Source organism: Cimex lectularius, unplaced genomic scaffold (assembly GCF_000648675.2).
Source record: "Cimex lectularius strain Harlan isolate CLEC.00 unplaced genomic scaffold, Clec_2.1 scaffold49, whole genome shotgun sequence".
Classification (NCBI taxonomy): Eukaryota; Metazoa; Arthropoda; class Insecta; order Hemiptera; family Cimicidae; genus Cimex; species Cimex lectularius.
Window position 1 is genome coordinate 1,824,733 of NW_019392644.1, and position 17,926 is coordinate 1,842,658.

The following is a 17,926-nucleotide window of genomic DNA, read 5'->3' on the forward strand; positions in this document are numbered from 1 at the left end:
GGTCATCCTCACCTGGTTAAGAATAGGCCAAGTGAGGTTGACTTGCTTTTTGGCTCAAAACCCACATACATGTCCTAGATGAGGAGAAAGATCAACCAACCATCACAAACCACCTAGTTGGTTATTTATTTGTTTTAATTGTGTCGAAGAGGATCAGAAGGTCAACCTTGATGATGACCTGATGACGAAGGTTGACCTCCTTCCGATCCCTCCCTGCAGGTCGATCTAAACATAATTAATTAATTGTTTTAGCTATGATGAAGGGATGACCCCATAACCAGTACAATTATATTACAACATCAAAAATTAAGACATACAAATAGATAACATTTGAACTCATTAAAAGAGGATTCAAATATATCCAAATTAAGCATGTCACAGTTTTAATTACAGGCCTTTTGTAAGTGAGTCATTGGACCCGTAATTAGTAAATAGATCATCTATTGTGGAACTCCTATAAATTATAGCCATACCTTGGAAAGTGCACTTTCTCCTACAAGACTAAGCACTTTCCTTGGTGCCTCTGAACTGATTTTCTGAAGTGGCAGTACCATAATAAGGCACAAGCTTCACATTCACAGAAGATATGTTTTCTGGTTCCTCCTGCCAGAATTGGTCTTTACATGATAGTTAAGAGGGCAGTGACTACCAAAGACATTTTTTAGTTCTTGAGTAAACATTCAGTTCACCCAGTATTGATTTTGGGCCCATGGTGAGAGGAATGCCCTTTTTTCGCTAGTTGGACAGCCTTTTTCCTTCTATGCCTTCATGTCCTCCTCCAGAAACCTACTGTAAGGCAATGTTGTTTTGTAAAAAAGTGGCAAATGGAATAGAAAGTTGATGAAAATGGTTGTTATCGTCAAAAAAAAACAAAAAAAAACAGAAGTTTCAGGCCGGGTGAATAATAGATTTAAAAAATATATATTTAGTGTTAACATTTTTACCCCTTATAAAACAGATTATTCTTTATTACATATCATTCAAAAAATAACAGTGATAATAGAATGTTATCGTAAATGTCAAAATCGTAAAATCGATTGTTGATAACGTTGGATCGATTGTGAATTATCGGTTTTGCTATCGATAATCGATGGCCGTCACTTTTCCGATTCGGGTCGTGCTCGTGCCAGTTTCAGTTTGTACTTAAACGCGAGGCCGGCCGGACGACTTTCGTTCCTCTCTGCTCCGTGTCAAATTTCCACCTCCGGCGGCCCCCTTTTCCCCGTTTTCTCCCTTTTCCGCTCAGAAACAAAAAGGGATTCCGTTCTTCCAAGGATGATCCTCTTCTTCCTCGTGCCGTTCTTCTTGGGAGCCAACGGCGACTGGGGTGAGTCTCGACAATTTCTAATTTGTGGAGCTTTTGAATTAAAAATAAATTCTCCCTCCTGACTGCAAATTTTTATTGGACTGTTGTCGAAGGAAAAAAGGACATACTTCGTCCTGGAAAAAAGGGTTTTAGTTTTCGCTTCGGCCTCCATGACCCCCGGCGAATGAGTCACGTACGCCACAGGGGCCATTTCCACAATAAAAATTTTAAAAATTTGTACAAGATCAAATTCAAAAATTTCAATTAGAACCGCTTATTTTTGAATTTGAGCGCCTTGGACCGCCCAGCTTTTAATTTTCATCATGCTGATAAGACGAGATGAGATAAGTGATAAGGGATTTGTTCAAACTATTAAGTACAATTTTGTAAAATTGAAACTTCTCTATTTCATTTTTAAAAAAGTTAATAAAATAATGAGGTTTTGTGGTGATGAAGTGTCACTGGTACTTTTGAGTTCTGTGTGAACCTGAACCGCCACGGTCGGTACTGGTTGCCATGGTTTCCAAACAACACTCCAATACTTAGCGGACTTGACGCTGTAATTGACACTTAAGAAAAAAAGTTGGTTGTTTTAGTTGAAATTTCAATTATTTAAGGTCTCACTATTTTATGGAGTATTCCAGCCAAAGCTTCCAAGCCTCCATAAAATAGTGAAAACAGATTTTTAAAAAATATTGCCAATCTTAATTTTTTTATGATCAGTTTTTAACGTTTGAGATTTGTATAAATAAGAATAGAACTTTACTATGTAAAATGTGCCAAGTTCAATGGGAGATAACATTTAAAAAAAAAAATCATTACATACTACATTTCCCTGGTTAACTTCGGTGTAAGTTACCGTTAACAAGTGGATCGACCTTGTGTAGATTTGTATGTGTGATAACCAGGTATTAGGTCACAGAAACTTAGAAACTCCCAACTTCACACCAAGCTTTGTTTAATTTGTGAACATCTTCTGAGCTAAGTTAGTTAACAATTTCTTTATCAGGTACATATAGATGTTTATAAATCCTTGATAATAAATAAATAACATATAAAAACAACAATTAAAATATCAAAAATAGTAAAAACACTAATAGATAAATTATTTTTTACCAATATGGTTAACTTACTACATAACATAAAATACTAAATAAATAAAAAACTTTAGGAAATGATGTATAATTGTATATATGTAATAAGGTTGTTATTTTTAACCAGACTTAGCAACCTTTTTCGTATCTAAGCTTATAATTGTTTTTTAATAGTTAACTATCACTAATCCAAGTGGTTTTCTTGAAAGTTCACCATTAAAAAAATCTCTTTCATAAATGTACATTGTAGATGTGTGACAGTTTCTTTGGTACAAGGTCAATTTTCAATGTGTTAAAATTCATCTACAAGATTTTACAAAACGATTGAAGGTGAAGACATTTTTCTAAAAAAGGTTTCAATAGCATAGGAAGTAATTTTGGTTGTTTACGATCGTTCTGGTCTGTCTATAATAAACCCCCTAACCATCCCTAAACTATAATCTGTCATGACCTGTAAGATGCGTTTTTGCATCTTTCCTGCTGGTTTAGTTAGGGTAAGAGATAATAAGTGGTGGTTAAGGAGGTGGATGTTGATTATTTGAATGATGATTTGTATGAATGGACAGAAACGGCTATGAATAATTAACCAGTTTTGGACGCTTAATTATATGAAGGGATTTGTATATACCAGGTATCCCAATAATTGGATTAGGGATGGTTGAGGATTTTTAAAGTTTTGTATGAATGATTAGAGAATATTAATAAATAGTTTGTCATGGTTTAGGATGGATGGATGGCCGTAATATACATATATAATAATACAGTACTCTATTGATATTCAGAACTAATTGCTGCAGGGGAGTATTCGGATTACAGAGGGTGTTAAAAAAATACATACACATATTCAACCAATTTCAACACAACGCTTTATACACATGACGTAAAACCCACTAAAATACACACACACACACATATATATATATATATATAGTCAATTTTTCTTTAGAAAATAGTTTTAAAACAATTAAACGCTTTCTTCACTGCTTCTTCTTCTTTTTAACTCATTTTTAAGTAGCAACTAACACGATAAATATAGAAACTGATCCAACATTTCATTTTTTCGTAGAGATGGGAGGTGATGGATTCATTAAGCAGAACAAAATTTTTTTTTCGAAAATTCTTATAGTCTAAGGTCTTTGTCTTTTGAGTGGCAAAAGCACTCACTTGCACTCACTCATTCACTCACTCACGCACTCTACCTCATTCACATTCTTTTTCTCTCTCCTTTTTCTTTAAAATTCTCACTTCTTGAATTGTTTTCCAGTTCGAATTACTGGAATGTTCGGAGTACCGAAGTTCGATTAGGTAAAGAGCAGTGCAGTTAACACAGAGGTTAAGGATGGTGATGTACTTTGTACTTTATGTACATGTACCTTTTGTCAGTAAATCGTTTAGTTGTTTGAAGAGCGCGAATCTGACCGATCAGCTTTGCTAGGAGGGTGAGGACGATGGGAAAACGAACGAACTACAGTTTAAAATTATTAATCACTAGGACCTTTTTTTGATTATTATTTTTAACTTATTAGAAATATTCACGACATATACAAATTTGGTTTTAATGTGTCGATAAAAAAAAGTAGATTCTCTTTCGAGTTTTTTGTTTTTCAGACGTTAAATTTTGGTCAAAAGATTCTCTGAGCTCTACCTCAGCTGTGTTTAGTGGTTGAGTTTTAAAATTTTAACCAAACTAGTTTTTTTCAGTTTGGTTTTCTAACCCTTCGATACGTTTCCCGATTGTCGGTAATACACTAGCAGGCAAAGAATTCCACCCACTTGTAATATAACTGGATTTGTATATATTTTTATATAGTAATCAATGTTTTACGTTTTTTAACGTTTACTAATTGAGTCTTTGACTAAAAAGGTAAAAAACTGTAAATTGCTAAGGAAAATGATAAATGAAAAAAAGACGGACAAATAAAATTTGTTTTAATTTTGATTTGATAAATGAAAAAAAGACGGACAAATAAAATTTGTTTTAATTTTGATTTAGATTTTTAATTAACTTCACTCATCTCACTTAAAAACCTTAATTAATTTTAATTAACATTTCAATATCGCGTATTTCCTCCTCTGGCCTTAATTACATCTCGAAGACGCCTCGGCATTACTTTCTACCAATCTGGAAATGTCTCTTTGCTGGAGGTTAGCCCATTCTTCACGAAGAATCCTTTCAAGATTGTGGAGTGTGAGTGTATCAGGAATTGATGGATGTGCTCTTGGTTATGCCATAAATGTTCAATGGGGTTCGTCAAGTCTGGAGAACTGGCTGGCCAGGCTAAAACCCTGATGTTATGCTGTTGAAGGTACGTTTGTACTATGCGAGCGACTTATCGGCATTAGAATAGGATGTCACTGATTTCATGGAGCTTGGGCAACGCAAGATGTTCCAAAATTTCATCCACATAGCTCGTGGGCGTCACGTCTCGCAGAGTTTCGTAGGGAACTCCGATGGCAATAGCCGCATACATGATGGAACGTCCATCATCAATAAGTGCTACACCACGCGCAACATCTTCAGCACCAAGTGGCATTTTTAAGTTTAAAAATTGAAATTAGGAAAACAAAGATGAAAACAAAACAGTTTATTGCTTCAGAATTCAAACGTGACAGAATAAACATACTAAATTCCGTAAAAAGAAAAACATTGAAAAATCCTTTATCCTGTTTTGGATTAAGGATTAAATGTGTTTACCTCTAATTGATATTCCCAATTTAAAACATAGCATATTGGTAAAACAATGAGACAAAATAAGTGCAGAATTTTCTTTTATCGATAAAATGAAAACAAAAATCAATTAGGTGGAATTTTTGTCTGTCAGTGTATGTCAAGGTCTAGAGTGTTTTTACACCTAGACCCAATTATTTGTAGCGTGACTTTCGACTGTCCACATAATAAGTGAACGATAATGAAGATCGGTAAATCAGATCCATTTTAATAATTGAATATTGAAATGTGCGACCGTCATCGTTTTCCCTTAAGCCTTGAAACGGAATGCCCAGCAGCAGGTTTATGACTTACGTTGGCAAAACCCGATTGAACGGATTTGAATTTTTTTCAAGCCCAGAATACAAAAGGTTGTTTTTGCTAAAAAAAAATCCCCCCCCCCCAATGAAATGATGTCATAAATCAAGAACGTCTTTTAAAATTCTACATTTTGAGTACACGAGTGTAGTATTGTTATAAAAAGGCTAACAATTATATTCTACTTAGGGAATTTCATTGTAATCAAATAAATACAAATAATTTAATATTAAGTACCTCGATTTTGAGTATCAAATAACTGCTAAGTTTTAATTTTCGAAGTTGGTTTCGCATTTTGCACCATAAGCACTATCCAGTAATTTGCCATTGCATATCCTACCTTATCCTAAAGGCTACAAGGAAAAACTTAATAGGATTTTGGTTTAGGTTTGATATTACCATTTATCGTATTGGACGTAGAGTAAGTTCAATGTCAAATTTGTAGCCTGTAATTTGGCCGTTTTCGATCGTTTTAGTCTGTCAGACACACTTCAGATTTTCGCTATCTTTGCTTGTAAAAATAATAAATCAATTGTTTACCATTCCTTAAATAAACAAGCGTGATATATGGTGCGTAACTATCATTAACAATATCCCAACTCCAACTCGAAATACCGTGGTACCTGATATTTTTATAGTATATTACCCATACTTATATTTAAACATTGGGTAATTAAAAATATATTGGAATACAATCCTAACTTAATCTAAATGCAATTAGCCAATACGAGCGTGATATCTGGTGTCTAAACACCAAAAACTCAGTATTTTGAACCATCAGCCCCCAACAAGTTACCACCGTAGTCAACAATTACAATATGTTTATTCATAACCGTCTCTAATCCCTATACGTCTTTAACCATCTCCAACCTTGAAAATGACGAAAAGAAGAAACGCTTCTGACATACCAAAACAACGAAGATGATAGTCCGATCAAAATAGTCATCAAAAGCCATAGGGTTATCACCCCGCTCTCTGTGAACTTGAACCCGTAAATTTTATAATTATTTAAATTAAATATTATAAGATCTCAAAGGAATGAATAAAAAAATCGTGTTAAAGTCTATTTTGGTCGCTACTTCAAAAGGTTGTGTTTTCTAAAAAATTTCCCCCATGTTAGATAAGTGATGTCATAAACCAAGAACGTGTTTGCATTTTAAAATTCAACATTTTGAGTACACGAGTGTTGTGTTATAAAAAGGCTACAAATCATATTCTACTCAGGAGAATTTCTTATTCTTAACTTAGTTCTATCCAAATCTTCTGGACTGTTTTGGCATCTTTACTTTAGATTTATATAACTTATCGTTTAACAAGATTGCTATTTTCTCTACAATGTTCTCCCTGCTTTTCATTAGATGGGTTAATCATTAATAATATTTATTTCAGTTCATTCACGTCATCTTTTTTAATGTTCACAACTCCGACTAGTGTAATAGTAAATATTTGCCAGTTTGAACGGTTAAAATTGAAGAATGACTACGATTGCCGGGACGACGTTTGTAGATTTGAAAAAAAAACCGCCAAGAATAGTGTTCCTAGTTTCTAGAAAAACTATCCTTAAAATATAGAAATTTTGTCGATTGACGTTGTTAGCACTATAAAGAGTAATGAATTGAGCAACGTCCTTCAAAAGAGAGGGAGAAAAAAAGGTTTTTTTTGATCACACATCTTCTTTATCGCACTTTATTTGTCAATATTACATGAGCTTTTTTTGTATTATCGCCGTTCTGATTGCCGTACCGAATATTAATATCAAAACATTTTTGGTGTTCAAAAAAATCTACTGGGTTAATTTTGTTTTTAACTCCTTCTATTGTTGTATAATTGCTTGGTATTATTATTTATATAAGCTGTAAGATAATTGGATTGGTATTTAGCATGGTTGACGAAACACTAGAAATGAATTCAATTTATTTTTAATTAATAAAGATATTTTTTTATTTTATAAAACGTTTGTTTACTTATCTCCAAAAACGGTGATCATTCGGTATTAGTGTGTAAATAATTAATTAATTAAAAAAAAACGCAAACCCAGGATTTCCTTATGCAAACAATTGCCACTAATTTTCATTGTTTTCCTATTTTTTCAGCAGTTTGATAATCGCAGATCGTCCCTGATCGTACAGCTGATCCTATTTGTCTTTGTGGATCGGTTTTTTCCTTTATGTTTTAATCTGTTTTATTACTATTTCTAAAGTACTGTTAGCGGTGGGGTTTTTTTCTTTATTTCTTAGGAACACAAGTGCCGTATTTTAAATCTTATTTGGAACATACAAAAATTAATTCTAATTAATTAATCTTTTTATGTAAGATTTTGGTTGAAATGAAAAGGTTAAGTGTCACGAGCGGGATTCGAACCCACGACCGATTCGGCTTATGGGTTCGAATCTCGCTCGTGACACTTAACTTTTTCATTTCACCCAAAACCTTACATAAAAAGATTAATTAATTGAAAGAAGTAATTTCGTCAATCAGACCACTAAATATAATGGAATTAATTCCAATAATAATATCCACTTACTCTGGTCTTACTATACTACCCCAACTATTGTGATAGCCAGTGTACACCCATCCTAACCCACTCTGTACCGTCAGATACAACTCCCTATCCAATCCTTAGAGATGGCGAAATGCCCAAACAACTAAAATCTGTAATCAATGATGATCAGAAAGACCAAAGTGCTTGCAAAACTCAAGTGCATTTTCTCTTATTCTTATTGTCTTTTAACGTGTTAGATGCCCCTGTTTCTTTTCGATCGGGTCGATCATAACGTCTTAACTTAAGCCCGTTATTTTGTTTTTGGTGGGTGTTTTAATTGGAAATGACCTGTGAAGTGCGGCTTAAGATTTTCCTTAATTTTTGCCCTCTTGGAGTATATTTTTGTTTTCCTGTTTGAAATAATTGTAAACATATGGCTATAAATTTTTTGAGTCGTCTTAAAACATAATTATTGACTATCGGGGTTTTTCCTCCACAAGGCCCTTTGGCATCCAAATCTGGACTGTTTTGGCATCTTTACTTTAGATTTATTTAACAATATTGCTATTTGTCACCATTATCACCAAGTTAACCCAGGTACAATCGTATTTTCGTACAAAGACTCATTTATGCAAATAGACAATGTAATTTGTGTAAGTGGATGCTTCGTAGGTAGACCCCTTCTTGATAAAATCTACATGAAACGGTCTACCACCTTCATCCCTGGATTCCTTCCCTTTCGAGAAAGTCATAGCCATGCTAAACCTTGACCTGTTTTCATTCCCGGTCCGTCATCGGAATTCCGGGGAGAAAAAAGTAGAAAGGGAATTGGCGATCCGGGAAGTCGAAAATACGAAGGACGGAGTTTGGGCCGATCGGAAGGAAGCATTACGACCTACTGCCATTGGGTACTCCATATTTTCCTCAAGCTTCCTGACTATCGGGAAACCAAAACTAGGATATTGTAAGGAGCAAGGTTGTTGCTTTCAAATTATGACTCTCCCATAATTTACACGATTATCCGCAGTATATCTGGCCGGCCTGTTTTCCTGTTTGCCGGTCAGTCTTAGGTATTTTCTGAAATGCGATCCGCCACAGTTGTAGTGCAAAAATGGTTAAAAAAAGTAATAGTTTATTTACAGCCAATGTCTTTTTTTTTTGTTAATTGAACCCTCATAAAATAAAATTAATATTACAGTTTAATTATATGAAATTTCTTCTTGAGGCCTATACCCTACCATCTCTAACTTAAGACTAACAATTTTTCCTGAAAAATCTGTAACTACCTTCACAATTCTGAACCCTCACTAAAAATGTATTTTTTTTACCCATCCACCACCTCCCCGCCGTACCCAAGGGAGACCCTATACCGGCGGACCACGGCCACTAAACTAATTAAAATGGGATGCAAGTTTAGGAGATCTTATTGTGCTTAACGTCTTCCTTCCACTAAAAATGAATCTATAACCATCTCGAACCACCCCTATATGTCTCAGTAATCTAACGATTTGACAACCACCCACTCCTTTCTGAACTATCGAACATCACTAACCTTTCATTACCATCACATCTGGTGTTTAACATCACTTACAAAATCAATGACTGAAGATGGCCAAGATGATAGGAAAACGACCAAACTACAGCCCATCACTCAGTTGTTCAATGGGATCGTCAATTGAGCTCGGGAGTTGGCAATGGCAATTGATTCAATTTTGGGTTCGTAAAATTAGCGACGAGGAAGGTGCCAGAAAACAATCCTGTTGAACCAACACGCAAACAACATTAACAAAACTTTTTTAAAATATATTTTAAATCAAATGTATACAATTAAACAATTATCCTAGAGCGGTGGGGCCGAAACAGGAAATACATTTTACGAAACAATGATGTTGCAACATAGTTTCATTACAATGAAATTGCCATAACTCCCATTTGCTATACTTCGAATTAAAAGTTGCATGGTTTAAATGACCTTATTATTTCTACATTTTAACCTGTAAACGCCTGATGAATAATTTTTGAATCAATACAGTGGGAACTCGCTCACTTTTATTGTTTGCTTATATTATATTCATAATTTTATTTTGTGTAAAAAACATTTAGGCTCAGGAAACAATTTATCTACCGTTGGTTTTTATTGGTTAAAGTAATTTTTTTGGGGTAAAACTAGAAATTCAGTAAAATAAAAGAAGGAAGGACTATTAGGTAGCGAAGGAGATCGTTATGCTTATGTCTTATCACTAAATGGTTTATGATCAGTAGTGATGGCTGATTTTTATATAACGATAGTTAGGTGTGGTTAGCGGGATAAGGATTTGTAAAGATGGTTTGAGTTAGTTAAGAATTAGAGAAAGAAGTAGTGGCGTTGGTTAAAATTTATTCCCGCTGAATTTGTATTATTGAAAGTCAATTTTATTGACAAAATAAAAACTGATGTACGTGATTAGTCAGGGTGTACTTTATACTGCGCCCTTTAAGAGCTATTGTATACCTCATAAATAAAAAAACTTTAGAAAATATGTGTATAATGATCAGTGTTGACCACCGGTTTGACCCAAAATCAGCTTATCTGCTGTGTCATTGCTTATATTTTTTCGTTTCTGTTTACAGGCTTTCATTTTAGTTTTATCTTTTATTTGTTTTTAATTCCTCCCCCTTGTATAATTACGACAGTTTTGCGAAGGAAAGGTACGATAGAGATATGAAAAAAATTAAAAGCTCTCGTAAACACATTCTCGAGATTAGACCGGCATAAGCAACAATGATGCCATTGTGGGTTTATTAAATTGCTTTCATTGATACGTTCTTGAACTCCGGTGTCGTCTGGCCGTGCTTGTGGTCACGTACGCACCAAAGAGACAATTTTAAAGAGATATATAGAGAGGGAGAGAGTGAGAGAGAAAATAAAAACGAGAGTCTCAGCAAAATATGTGAGCTGGCTGATAAGAAACCCTATTTGACGAAGGACAAGAACACCAACAATGAACTGAAACTTTAGCACCAGAATAACGAGCCAAAATTTATTATTAAAAAAAAAAATTCACTTTTGCCTTTGCAAATTTTCCCCTTGAACTCTGCGGGGCGATGAACCCGTAGATTAGTCGTTTACAATTTATCCATCGCCCCGTGAATGTTCACCAGATATAAAGATAATATGGGTTTGGTACGGTAGGGATGGTTATGAAAGGTAATGGATTAGGATTTATATGGCCGGCTGAAATTGGTTAAGAATGGGAATTGGATGGATGGAATGGACCCACTAGTATTCACGATAGTCAGGGATTTTGTAATTAGTAAGGATGGTTATCCATAAGGTTTCACCCTAAATATCATTTGTGTTAGATATAATTGTGAATACTAAATCTACATAGGGACGGCCAAAGATAGAAATAGCTAATTAAGAATGGATAGTTATACATTTGCTAACACTATATAGTTTAGGATGGTTAGAGATACTAAGGGTGTTAAATAGTTTGTAATAGGTAGGGTCGGTTAAATACTTTAATACTAACTACTATTACTTTACTAACGAAATCGCGATGAATAGGCGTGGGTAGTGCTGCTGTAATTGCAATTTGTAACAAACCAAACTTTTTAAAAGTTTGATCAATAAATCAAATATTTAATAACAGAAATGTTTTTCGACAGAAATTATTTACAGTTAAACAAAAAGAATTATTTTCCTTTAAATCAATTCCCCAAAAAAGGCATAATCTTCCTTACGTACCTGTATGTACTACACACTTCCCTTTGCTCTGGAAATACACAAACATCATCATTTTGCCAAAACCCGGCACATCCGCCTATAAAGCATCTTCCTATAATCAAATTAGCCTGCTTCGTCTTTACTCAAAAATATTTTATAAGATCCTCCCAAGACGATTATTGATCCCAACACTAATTCTTACAACCTTCTCCTAGACCATCAATTTCATTCCGGGCTCTATTTCTGACATTGAAATGGTTAGTACTATACCCTTTAACCCTTGCGAAGTATACGTCTGTCTCCTTTCCTTAATATCAAAGCCAGTTTACGAATGTCTTGTAGAAACTGGGTTCGAGGTTGTTCGTTGCATTTCAAAGAATAAAAGATACTTTGGCTATCAGACAAAATCAATATCTTCGTACATGTTTAAGTGTGTACAAAAACAAGGGTTCTATACCTGTTACATAAAGGACATAATTTGGAGTATTACTCTTAGAAGTCACTTTATTGCAAAGGCGTCCTCAAATGGTCACTTTCTGTCCCACATCTGAGCATCGTAACAAATCGTGCTTCTTGAAACAAGAAGTTCATATATCCTTGTGATACTGTTTTGTAACATGCATTAGTTATCCTCCTATCTTTGCCGCTTTCGCTTTTTCTCTAAAATGATGCTTATAATTTAAACTGGGAATCATAGAGATCCCTAAGTACTAGTACTTTCTTTACCACCTCTTATTTCTTCTCCTTTTAAAAACAAACTTTCTTTACCAGCCCGCATTCTTAAAACAAATATTTTGGTTCTGGCATACCAAAAAAGTGATGATCTGAAACGACCAACCACTGTCTCACGAATATTGCCACAGCCTGCTAATCATAAAAACATTTTCACGTAACAGCGCTACGTACTGTAACTCTAAATTTTTACCAAATGTTTTTCTTGATATTCTCTGTGTGATATTCGGTATTATTGTGATATTCTATGCCTACTGAAGCTATCCAAGTCAAATAAAGACAGGATCTGGTACCCTAACTCTCGTGTCCTCAGATGCAGCATTCGCCGTCCGCTGCCGACTCGGAGGCCAACACGAATCCAACTTGTGCTTTAGGAGGTTGCCTCGCTCCCAAGGCTACACCATTATGTTGTGCCTGGATATCTCCCTTGCATCCAAGGGTTGGGAGAGGTCTCAAGGAAGTATGCTGAAGGACCTGGATTGAGAAAGGGAAGTGACCGAGGACACGAGGCTCACCTTTTCAATTGTACCCCCCGCCTTGGCCACACTTTACCACCCATTGTCACCGTAGTTCCACAGTAAATGGGCTATGACTCCCTGGGTGGATAGAAGAGATCAGATGGCTGTTCATGCGCCGAACGAGTCGACACCATCTCGAGGGACGAATCCGAGGTTGTGTGACCGCCTGGCACACACCTCGGATTAAAGGTGTTCATTCTCAGATGCCCTTCTCCACAGGGGTGAATTCAGGGGGAGAGGTGATAAGCCTCTCCCCTATGGGTAACGGATGTCCACGAGGATTCACGTGCTGCACCTACTCCTCCCCGGAAGATCACCCGCTCCAGATGGTATTTGCTACTGTTGGTCGGGCAACGGCCGTGCTCGGGGGCTTCGTAGGCCGACCCTCTCGGAACACTCCACCCTCAAAGCCCAGCCGCCCCAGTCAGTATTTGCTGGAAACCAGGGTACATTCGAAAATAGCCAATCCTACGTTAGACAGCAATAAACGGTCTCTATATCTACCCCAACATCTTAAAATATCATCTGCCGACCTTCCGCAACCGCCGTTTAACAGTCGTCTGACCTTTTGAGCTGTAACATCTTTTCCGTTTATTTTGTCATTGCTTGACATACAAGAGTGGTAAAACGATAGAGGACGGGTCAGGAAAGAAGACGTGGTCGCTCGCATTCAGAAATTTCGTTTTGGCCGAACGCCAAATTTAAATACCTCGCGAATCGCGACTGATGGCCCTTTTCGCAGGTCGATCTGCTGCCTGGTCTAGCTTGATCTTGCCACTTCCGGGGGGGGGGGAGAAAAAAAACATCTTGTCCCTCTATGTCTTTTTCCATATATTGGATTGAATAGTTAATACCTTGACCAATTTTTACTTCCTGTTGTCAGAAATCTACACACTTAACTGTTTTTGGTTTTTTGTTTGTTTCACAGAAATTGGTGTGGCAACTGAACATCAAGTGGAATTGCTGAACAGGGAAGGCCAATTGCTTAGTACAACAGCCCAAAACATGTCCAAGATGAACGCACTCACATACGACCCAATTTATGGCCATTTGTACTTCAGCGATTCTTCTCAACCAAACGCCAGTATATTCCAGATCGAAGTCGCCAAGGACGGAAGGACGAGCAATGTCAAACCTGTAGTAAAAAGTATGTCCTTTTTTATTTACCATCACCAGCAAGTTTACAATACAAATTTATTTGCATTGTAGAGATAGGGAGCTCGATAGAAGGCCTAGCCCATGATCCATTGAGCTCTATGCTTTTCTGGACAACAGGGGTAGAAAAGACAATAATGACTGCGTCATTGAAGGATGAGGAAGCCGAGCCGAAAATTTTACTTACATCCAAACTTCCCAAAGGCATTGCCGTTGATCCTTGTCAAAGGTAAATGCATTTCCATGAAACATGTTCGAATGGGTTACTTAACATTGGAGTTCATTTTTAGACAGCTGTTTTGGACAAATTGTTACACATCCGAATCAACAATAGAGAGGTCATTGCTTGACGGCAGCAAACGTCTAGTCCTAATCAAAGACTTGTTTTTACCTGTGAGCATTACGATATCCCAGGAGGAACGCATGATTTATTGGGTGGAAGTGTTCCACAATCACTTTTCTGTGACAAGGGCAGCTTTAGACGGAACACAAATAGAGAATGTGATCAAGGACAAGGATCAGCAGCCCTTCTCAATTGCAGTGACACCCAATCACATCTATTGGACGGACTTCGCCAACAACGCTGTCTGGTCTGCAAATAAGACCAACTCGTTGATCGTCCCTCACAAGATAAAGATGTACCATAGGGTGAAACCAAGGGGAATTGTTGCTTTATCGCAGTATGACAAATTGGACGAAAGTGAATGCAAAAATCTTAAGGAATTGCAGTTGAAGGTAAGGCTGGTTTGTCTCAATCCCATTAATTACTTACTAGATAAAATAAGTTCATTAGACAAAAATACATACATCCATACTTAATGGACTTTTGCTTTATGCAAGCAGCTGTGATATTTTTTCTTAAAGTCTATGGAGTATGAGCTAGTAGATTGGTTGTTTCTGACCATCCTGTCACATTTCGCTGTTTCTGACCATCCTGATCTGCCTGCCTATCCTATCACATTTCGCAATCTTCAGAGTTGGTTAGACGGATGGTGAGAGATGTTGTTTAGGTAGGGTTAAAAATTCGTTCACTATGTAACCATTGAATAGCGAAATACCTAAATGTGGCTGATCAAAAGGCAGACGAGGAAGATCAGAAATAGTTAAAATACAGAATATTAATAAATAAAGTAAGGATTATAGTTTTAACCTTATTATTATTTTCAATTAATTAATATTTAATTAAGGTTTTGGTTGAGATAAAAAAGTCAGTGTCACAAGCAGGATTCGAACCCACGACCTTCAGCTAAATACGCCGCTGCTCTACCACTTGAGCTATCGTGACTTCAATCCACTTGGACACTAACTTCCCATCTCAACCCCACCTTTTAAATTTTCCCTCCTTTTTGCCATTTTTCAATCATTTTTATCTCAACCAAAACCTTAATTAAAGATTAATTAATTGAAAAGAATTTATTTGGTCAATCGGACCACGAAACCTAATAAATGTAAAATTATTATTAATGTTATTAGATTCCATCGAGGGTGAGAGTGTCTCTTGGGACATGCTTCCACGGCTACATCAACAAATCAGGTGGTTGCGACTGTGTACCTGGGTATAATGGCCATTACTGTGAGGTGTCTGTTTGCCACAACTATTGTCTCGGAAGTGGCAATTGTACCTTTTCCGATGGTGGGCCGGTCTGCTCCTGTCCAGAGACTCTCAAAGGGGACAGATGCGAGATCCGGGTCTGTGCTGAAGGCTTGTGCATGAACAACGGAACGTGTGTTGTCATCACTGGCCAGGAGACCTGTTCCTGTACCGAGGGCTATTTCGGCGACAGGTGCCAGTTCTCTACAGCCCTCTGTGACACCTACTGTACAGAAGTCGACGATACAACTCAACTCGCATTCAAGGATTGCTCGTAAGTCAATACGCTTTAAAGCTGGAAAAATGAAATTCTAATTTGTATTTTATTTTTATTTTTATTTTATCAGTTGTGAAACTTGGGCTCTAACAGGCCGACCCTCATCGTTTATCTCGATGAAGAGTGTTAAAAAGTGGCAGATCATCAGCTGGTCATTGATGGGAGTGCTCAGCCTCTTCATTTTCATCTTTTTTGGCATGCTGTATAAGATCTATGGGCTGAGCTCGCGGCCCAAGCTGGTCAGGAGGTTCCAACCAACCCAAGGGAAGAATGCAAAAACAGCAGACCATTGTGAAATAGCGATAGAAAACTGCTGCAACATGAACATCTGCGAAATCGTGAGTCAAGTAGACGAAGACATATCAGAAACATCTTAAAACTTTTTTTTACATTACAGCCTTGCTACGAGCCCGAGTTCCGCACTCCAAAAGGCAAAGACAAAAAGGGCGAGAAGAAAACACTTCTTGATAATGAGGTCCTTAACCAAAATACGGATCTTTTCTAGCAGAGGACCAAGACTGGCTCAGGGGCTAGCTTGCTCCATCGCAAATCCAGTTCCTGAAAGTGATTTTTTCCTTTTTACCTGACACTCTAGCACCAACATTTCAATTGAAAAACGGTGTACTTACGATACACATAAGACAAGAGTTATGTTATTTAGTTTTATTTTTCTAAAAGAAAAAGGCTGTGTAGTAGCTCTTGAGGATGTTTTTATCTTTAATCTAAACTTTTTATTTTATATATATCATGCATAATGTCTTGTGATGGCGTCAACTGTTCACAAAGACAAAATAATTGTACAATTATGTAAAATAGATAAAAGCATTGTTTTAATTTTTTCTTTTTATAATTTTAAAAATTAAATCTTCAAGGATTATTTTCTAATTATATTATTTTTTTAGTGAGATCTGTAAATCGAGCAAGCAAGGGTGTGAAAAAGAGGATAAGGACAGCTAAAATTGAAAATTTGTCCTTATTTTTTTTGTGTATATCCTTGTATTATTTAGTAAGTCGCTAGGATTAAACGTGTGTCGGTTTTGTTTATCTGTGATCAACTCATTAACGAGTGTTAAAAAAATATAAAAAAATAGTTTCTACCATTTAGCTTAGAATCGACTCATTGGTCTTAACTTTAAAATGTAGAAGATAATAGTTCTTGAAGATGTACAGGTGTCCAAAAGGGGGGTCCCATTGAAAGAGTTTTTACTTTATATAATCTTATTTTAATTTATTACTTGTTTCTGTTATTTTTTAACTCTATTTTTTTAAGACTTGCAAATGTTTGAAATTTGTGAGTGGCATAAAAAAAACTGAATGCTATTTTATGACTGCCAAGAGTCTAGAAGTCTGAATAAAAATATGAAAATTATATGCAGTTCTGCTATTTGTAGTGGATCCATGGATTTTTAAATCATTTAAATCAATCGCTTTTTGAAATTAAATTGAGTTGAATATGTCCTTTTCTAAATTCATGTTTTAATAGTTTTATAATAATTTTCTTGGTGAGGGAAACGCCGAAATCTTCCACATCCGGTTTAAAAACGAGAAAAAAATTCTTAACTTTGTATGTACTTAATATTGAATAGGCTACTTAAATACAAACAGACAAAAAATTTTTCAAAAATATCCTTTAAAGAAAATTATAGTCTCTCTAAATTAAAATTTATTAAATCCTGCTTATTATTATTTTATGTTTAGAAGAGTTTCGGATTTATCTTGAGCTGTTAGAAAGTAGAACGAAAAGTATTATGTGTAAGATAATTTATTTTGTTATGTTACCATTTTTCTGGTACAAATTATGTTATCAAAATTGTAAATAAAACTTTTAGAATACCCCAATTATTTTCAATTTGCCTTTTTATTCTGAACTGTTGTTTCTATCCATTGTGTGTCAATATTGTTTAAAACGCTGTATCTAGTTGAGAAATATTGATGACAAGATTTGTAGTTATGAGATTTGTTCCATTGTATGTCCAAACCACCAACAAACTGGCAGACGTGCATAGTTAAGTTTGGGTATGAAGCGGGACGTTATAATTT

General features: G+C 35.8%; 1 protein-coding gene across 1 annotated transcript; it reads left to right on the forward strand.

Annotated features, from left to right (window-relative positions):
* Nucleotides 1-1,117: 1,117 nt before the first annotated feature.
* LOC106666010 (protein cueball) lies at nucleotides 1,118-17,728 on the forward strand. Its single transcript, XM_014392871.2, has 7 exons — nucleotides 1,118-1,327; nucleotides 13,792-14,010; nucleotides 14,073-14,247; nucleotides 14,309-14,753; nucleotides 15,492-15,883; nucleotides 15,957-16,224; nucleotides 16,284-17,728. Exons 1-7 carry the CDS (start codon nucleotides 1,276-1,278, stop codon nucleotides 16,389-16,391), a joined length of 1,659 nt encoding a protein of 552 aa, XP_014248357.1. The 5' UTR covers nucleotides 1,118-1,275; the 3' UTR covers nucleotides 16,392-17,728.
* The last annotated feature ends 198 nt before the right edge of the window (nucleotides 17,729-17,926 follow it).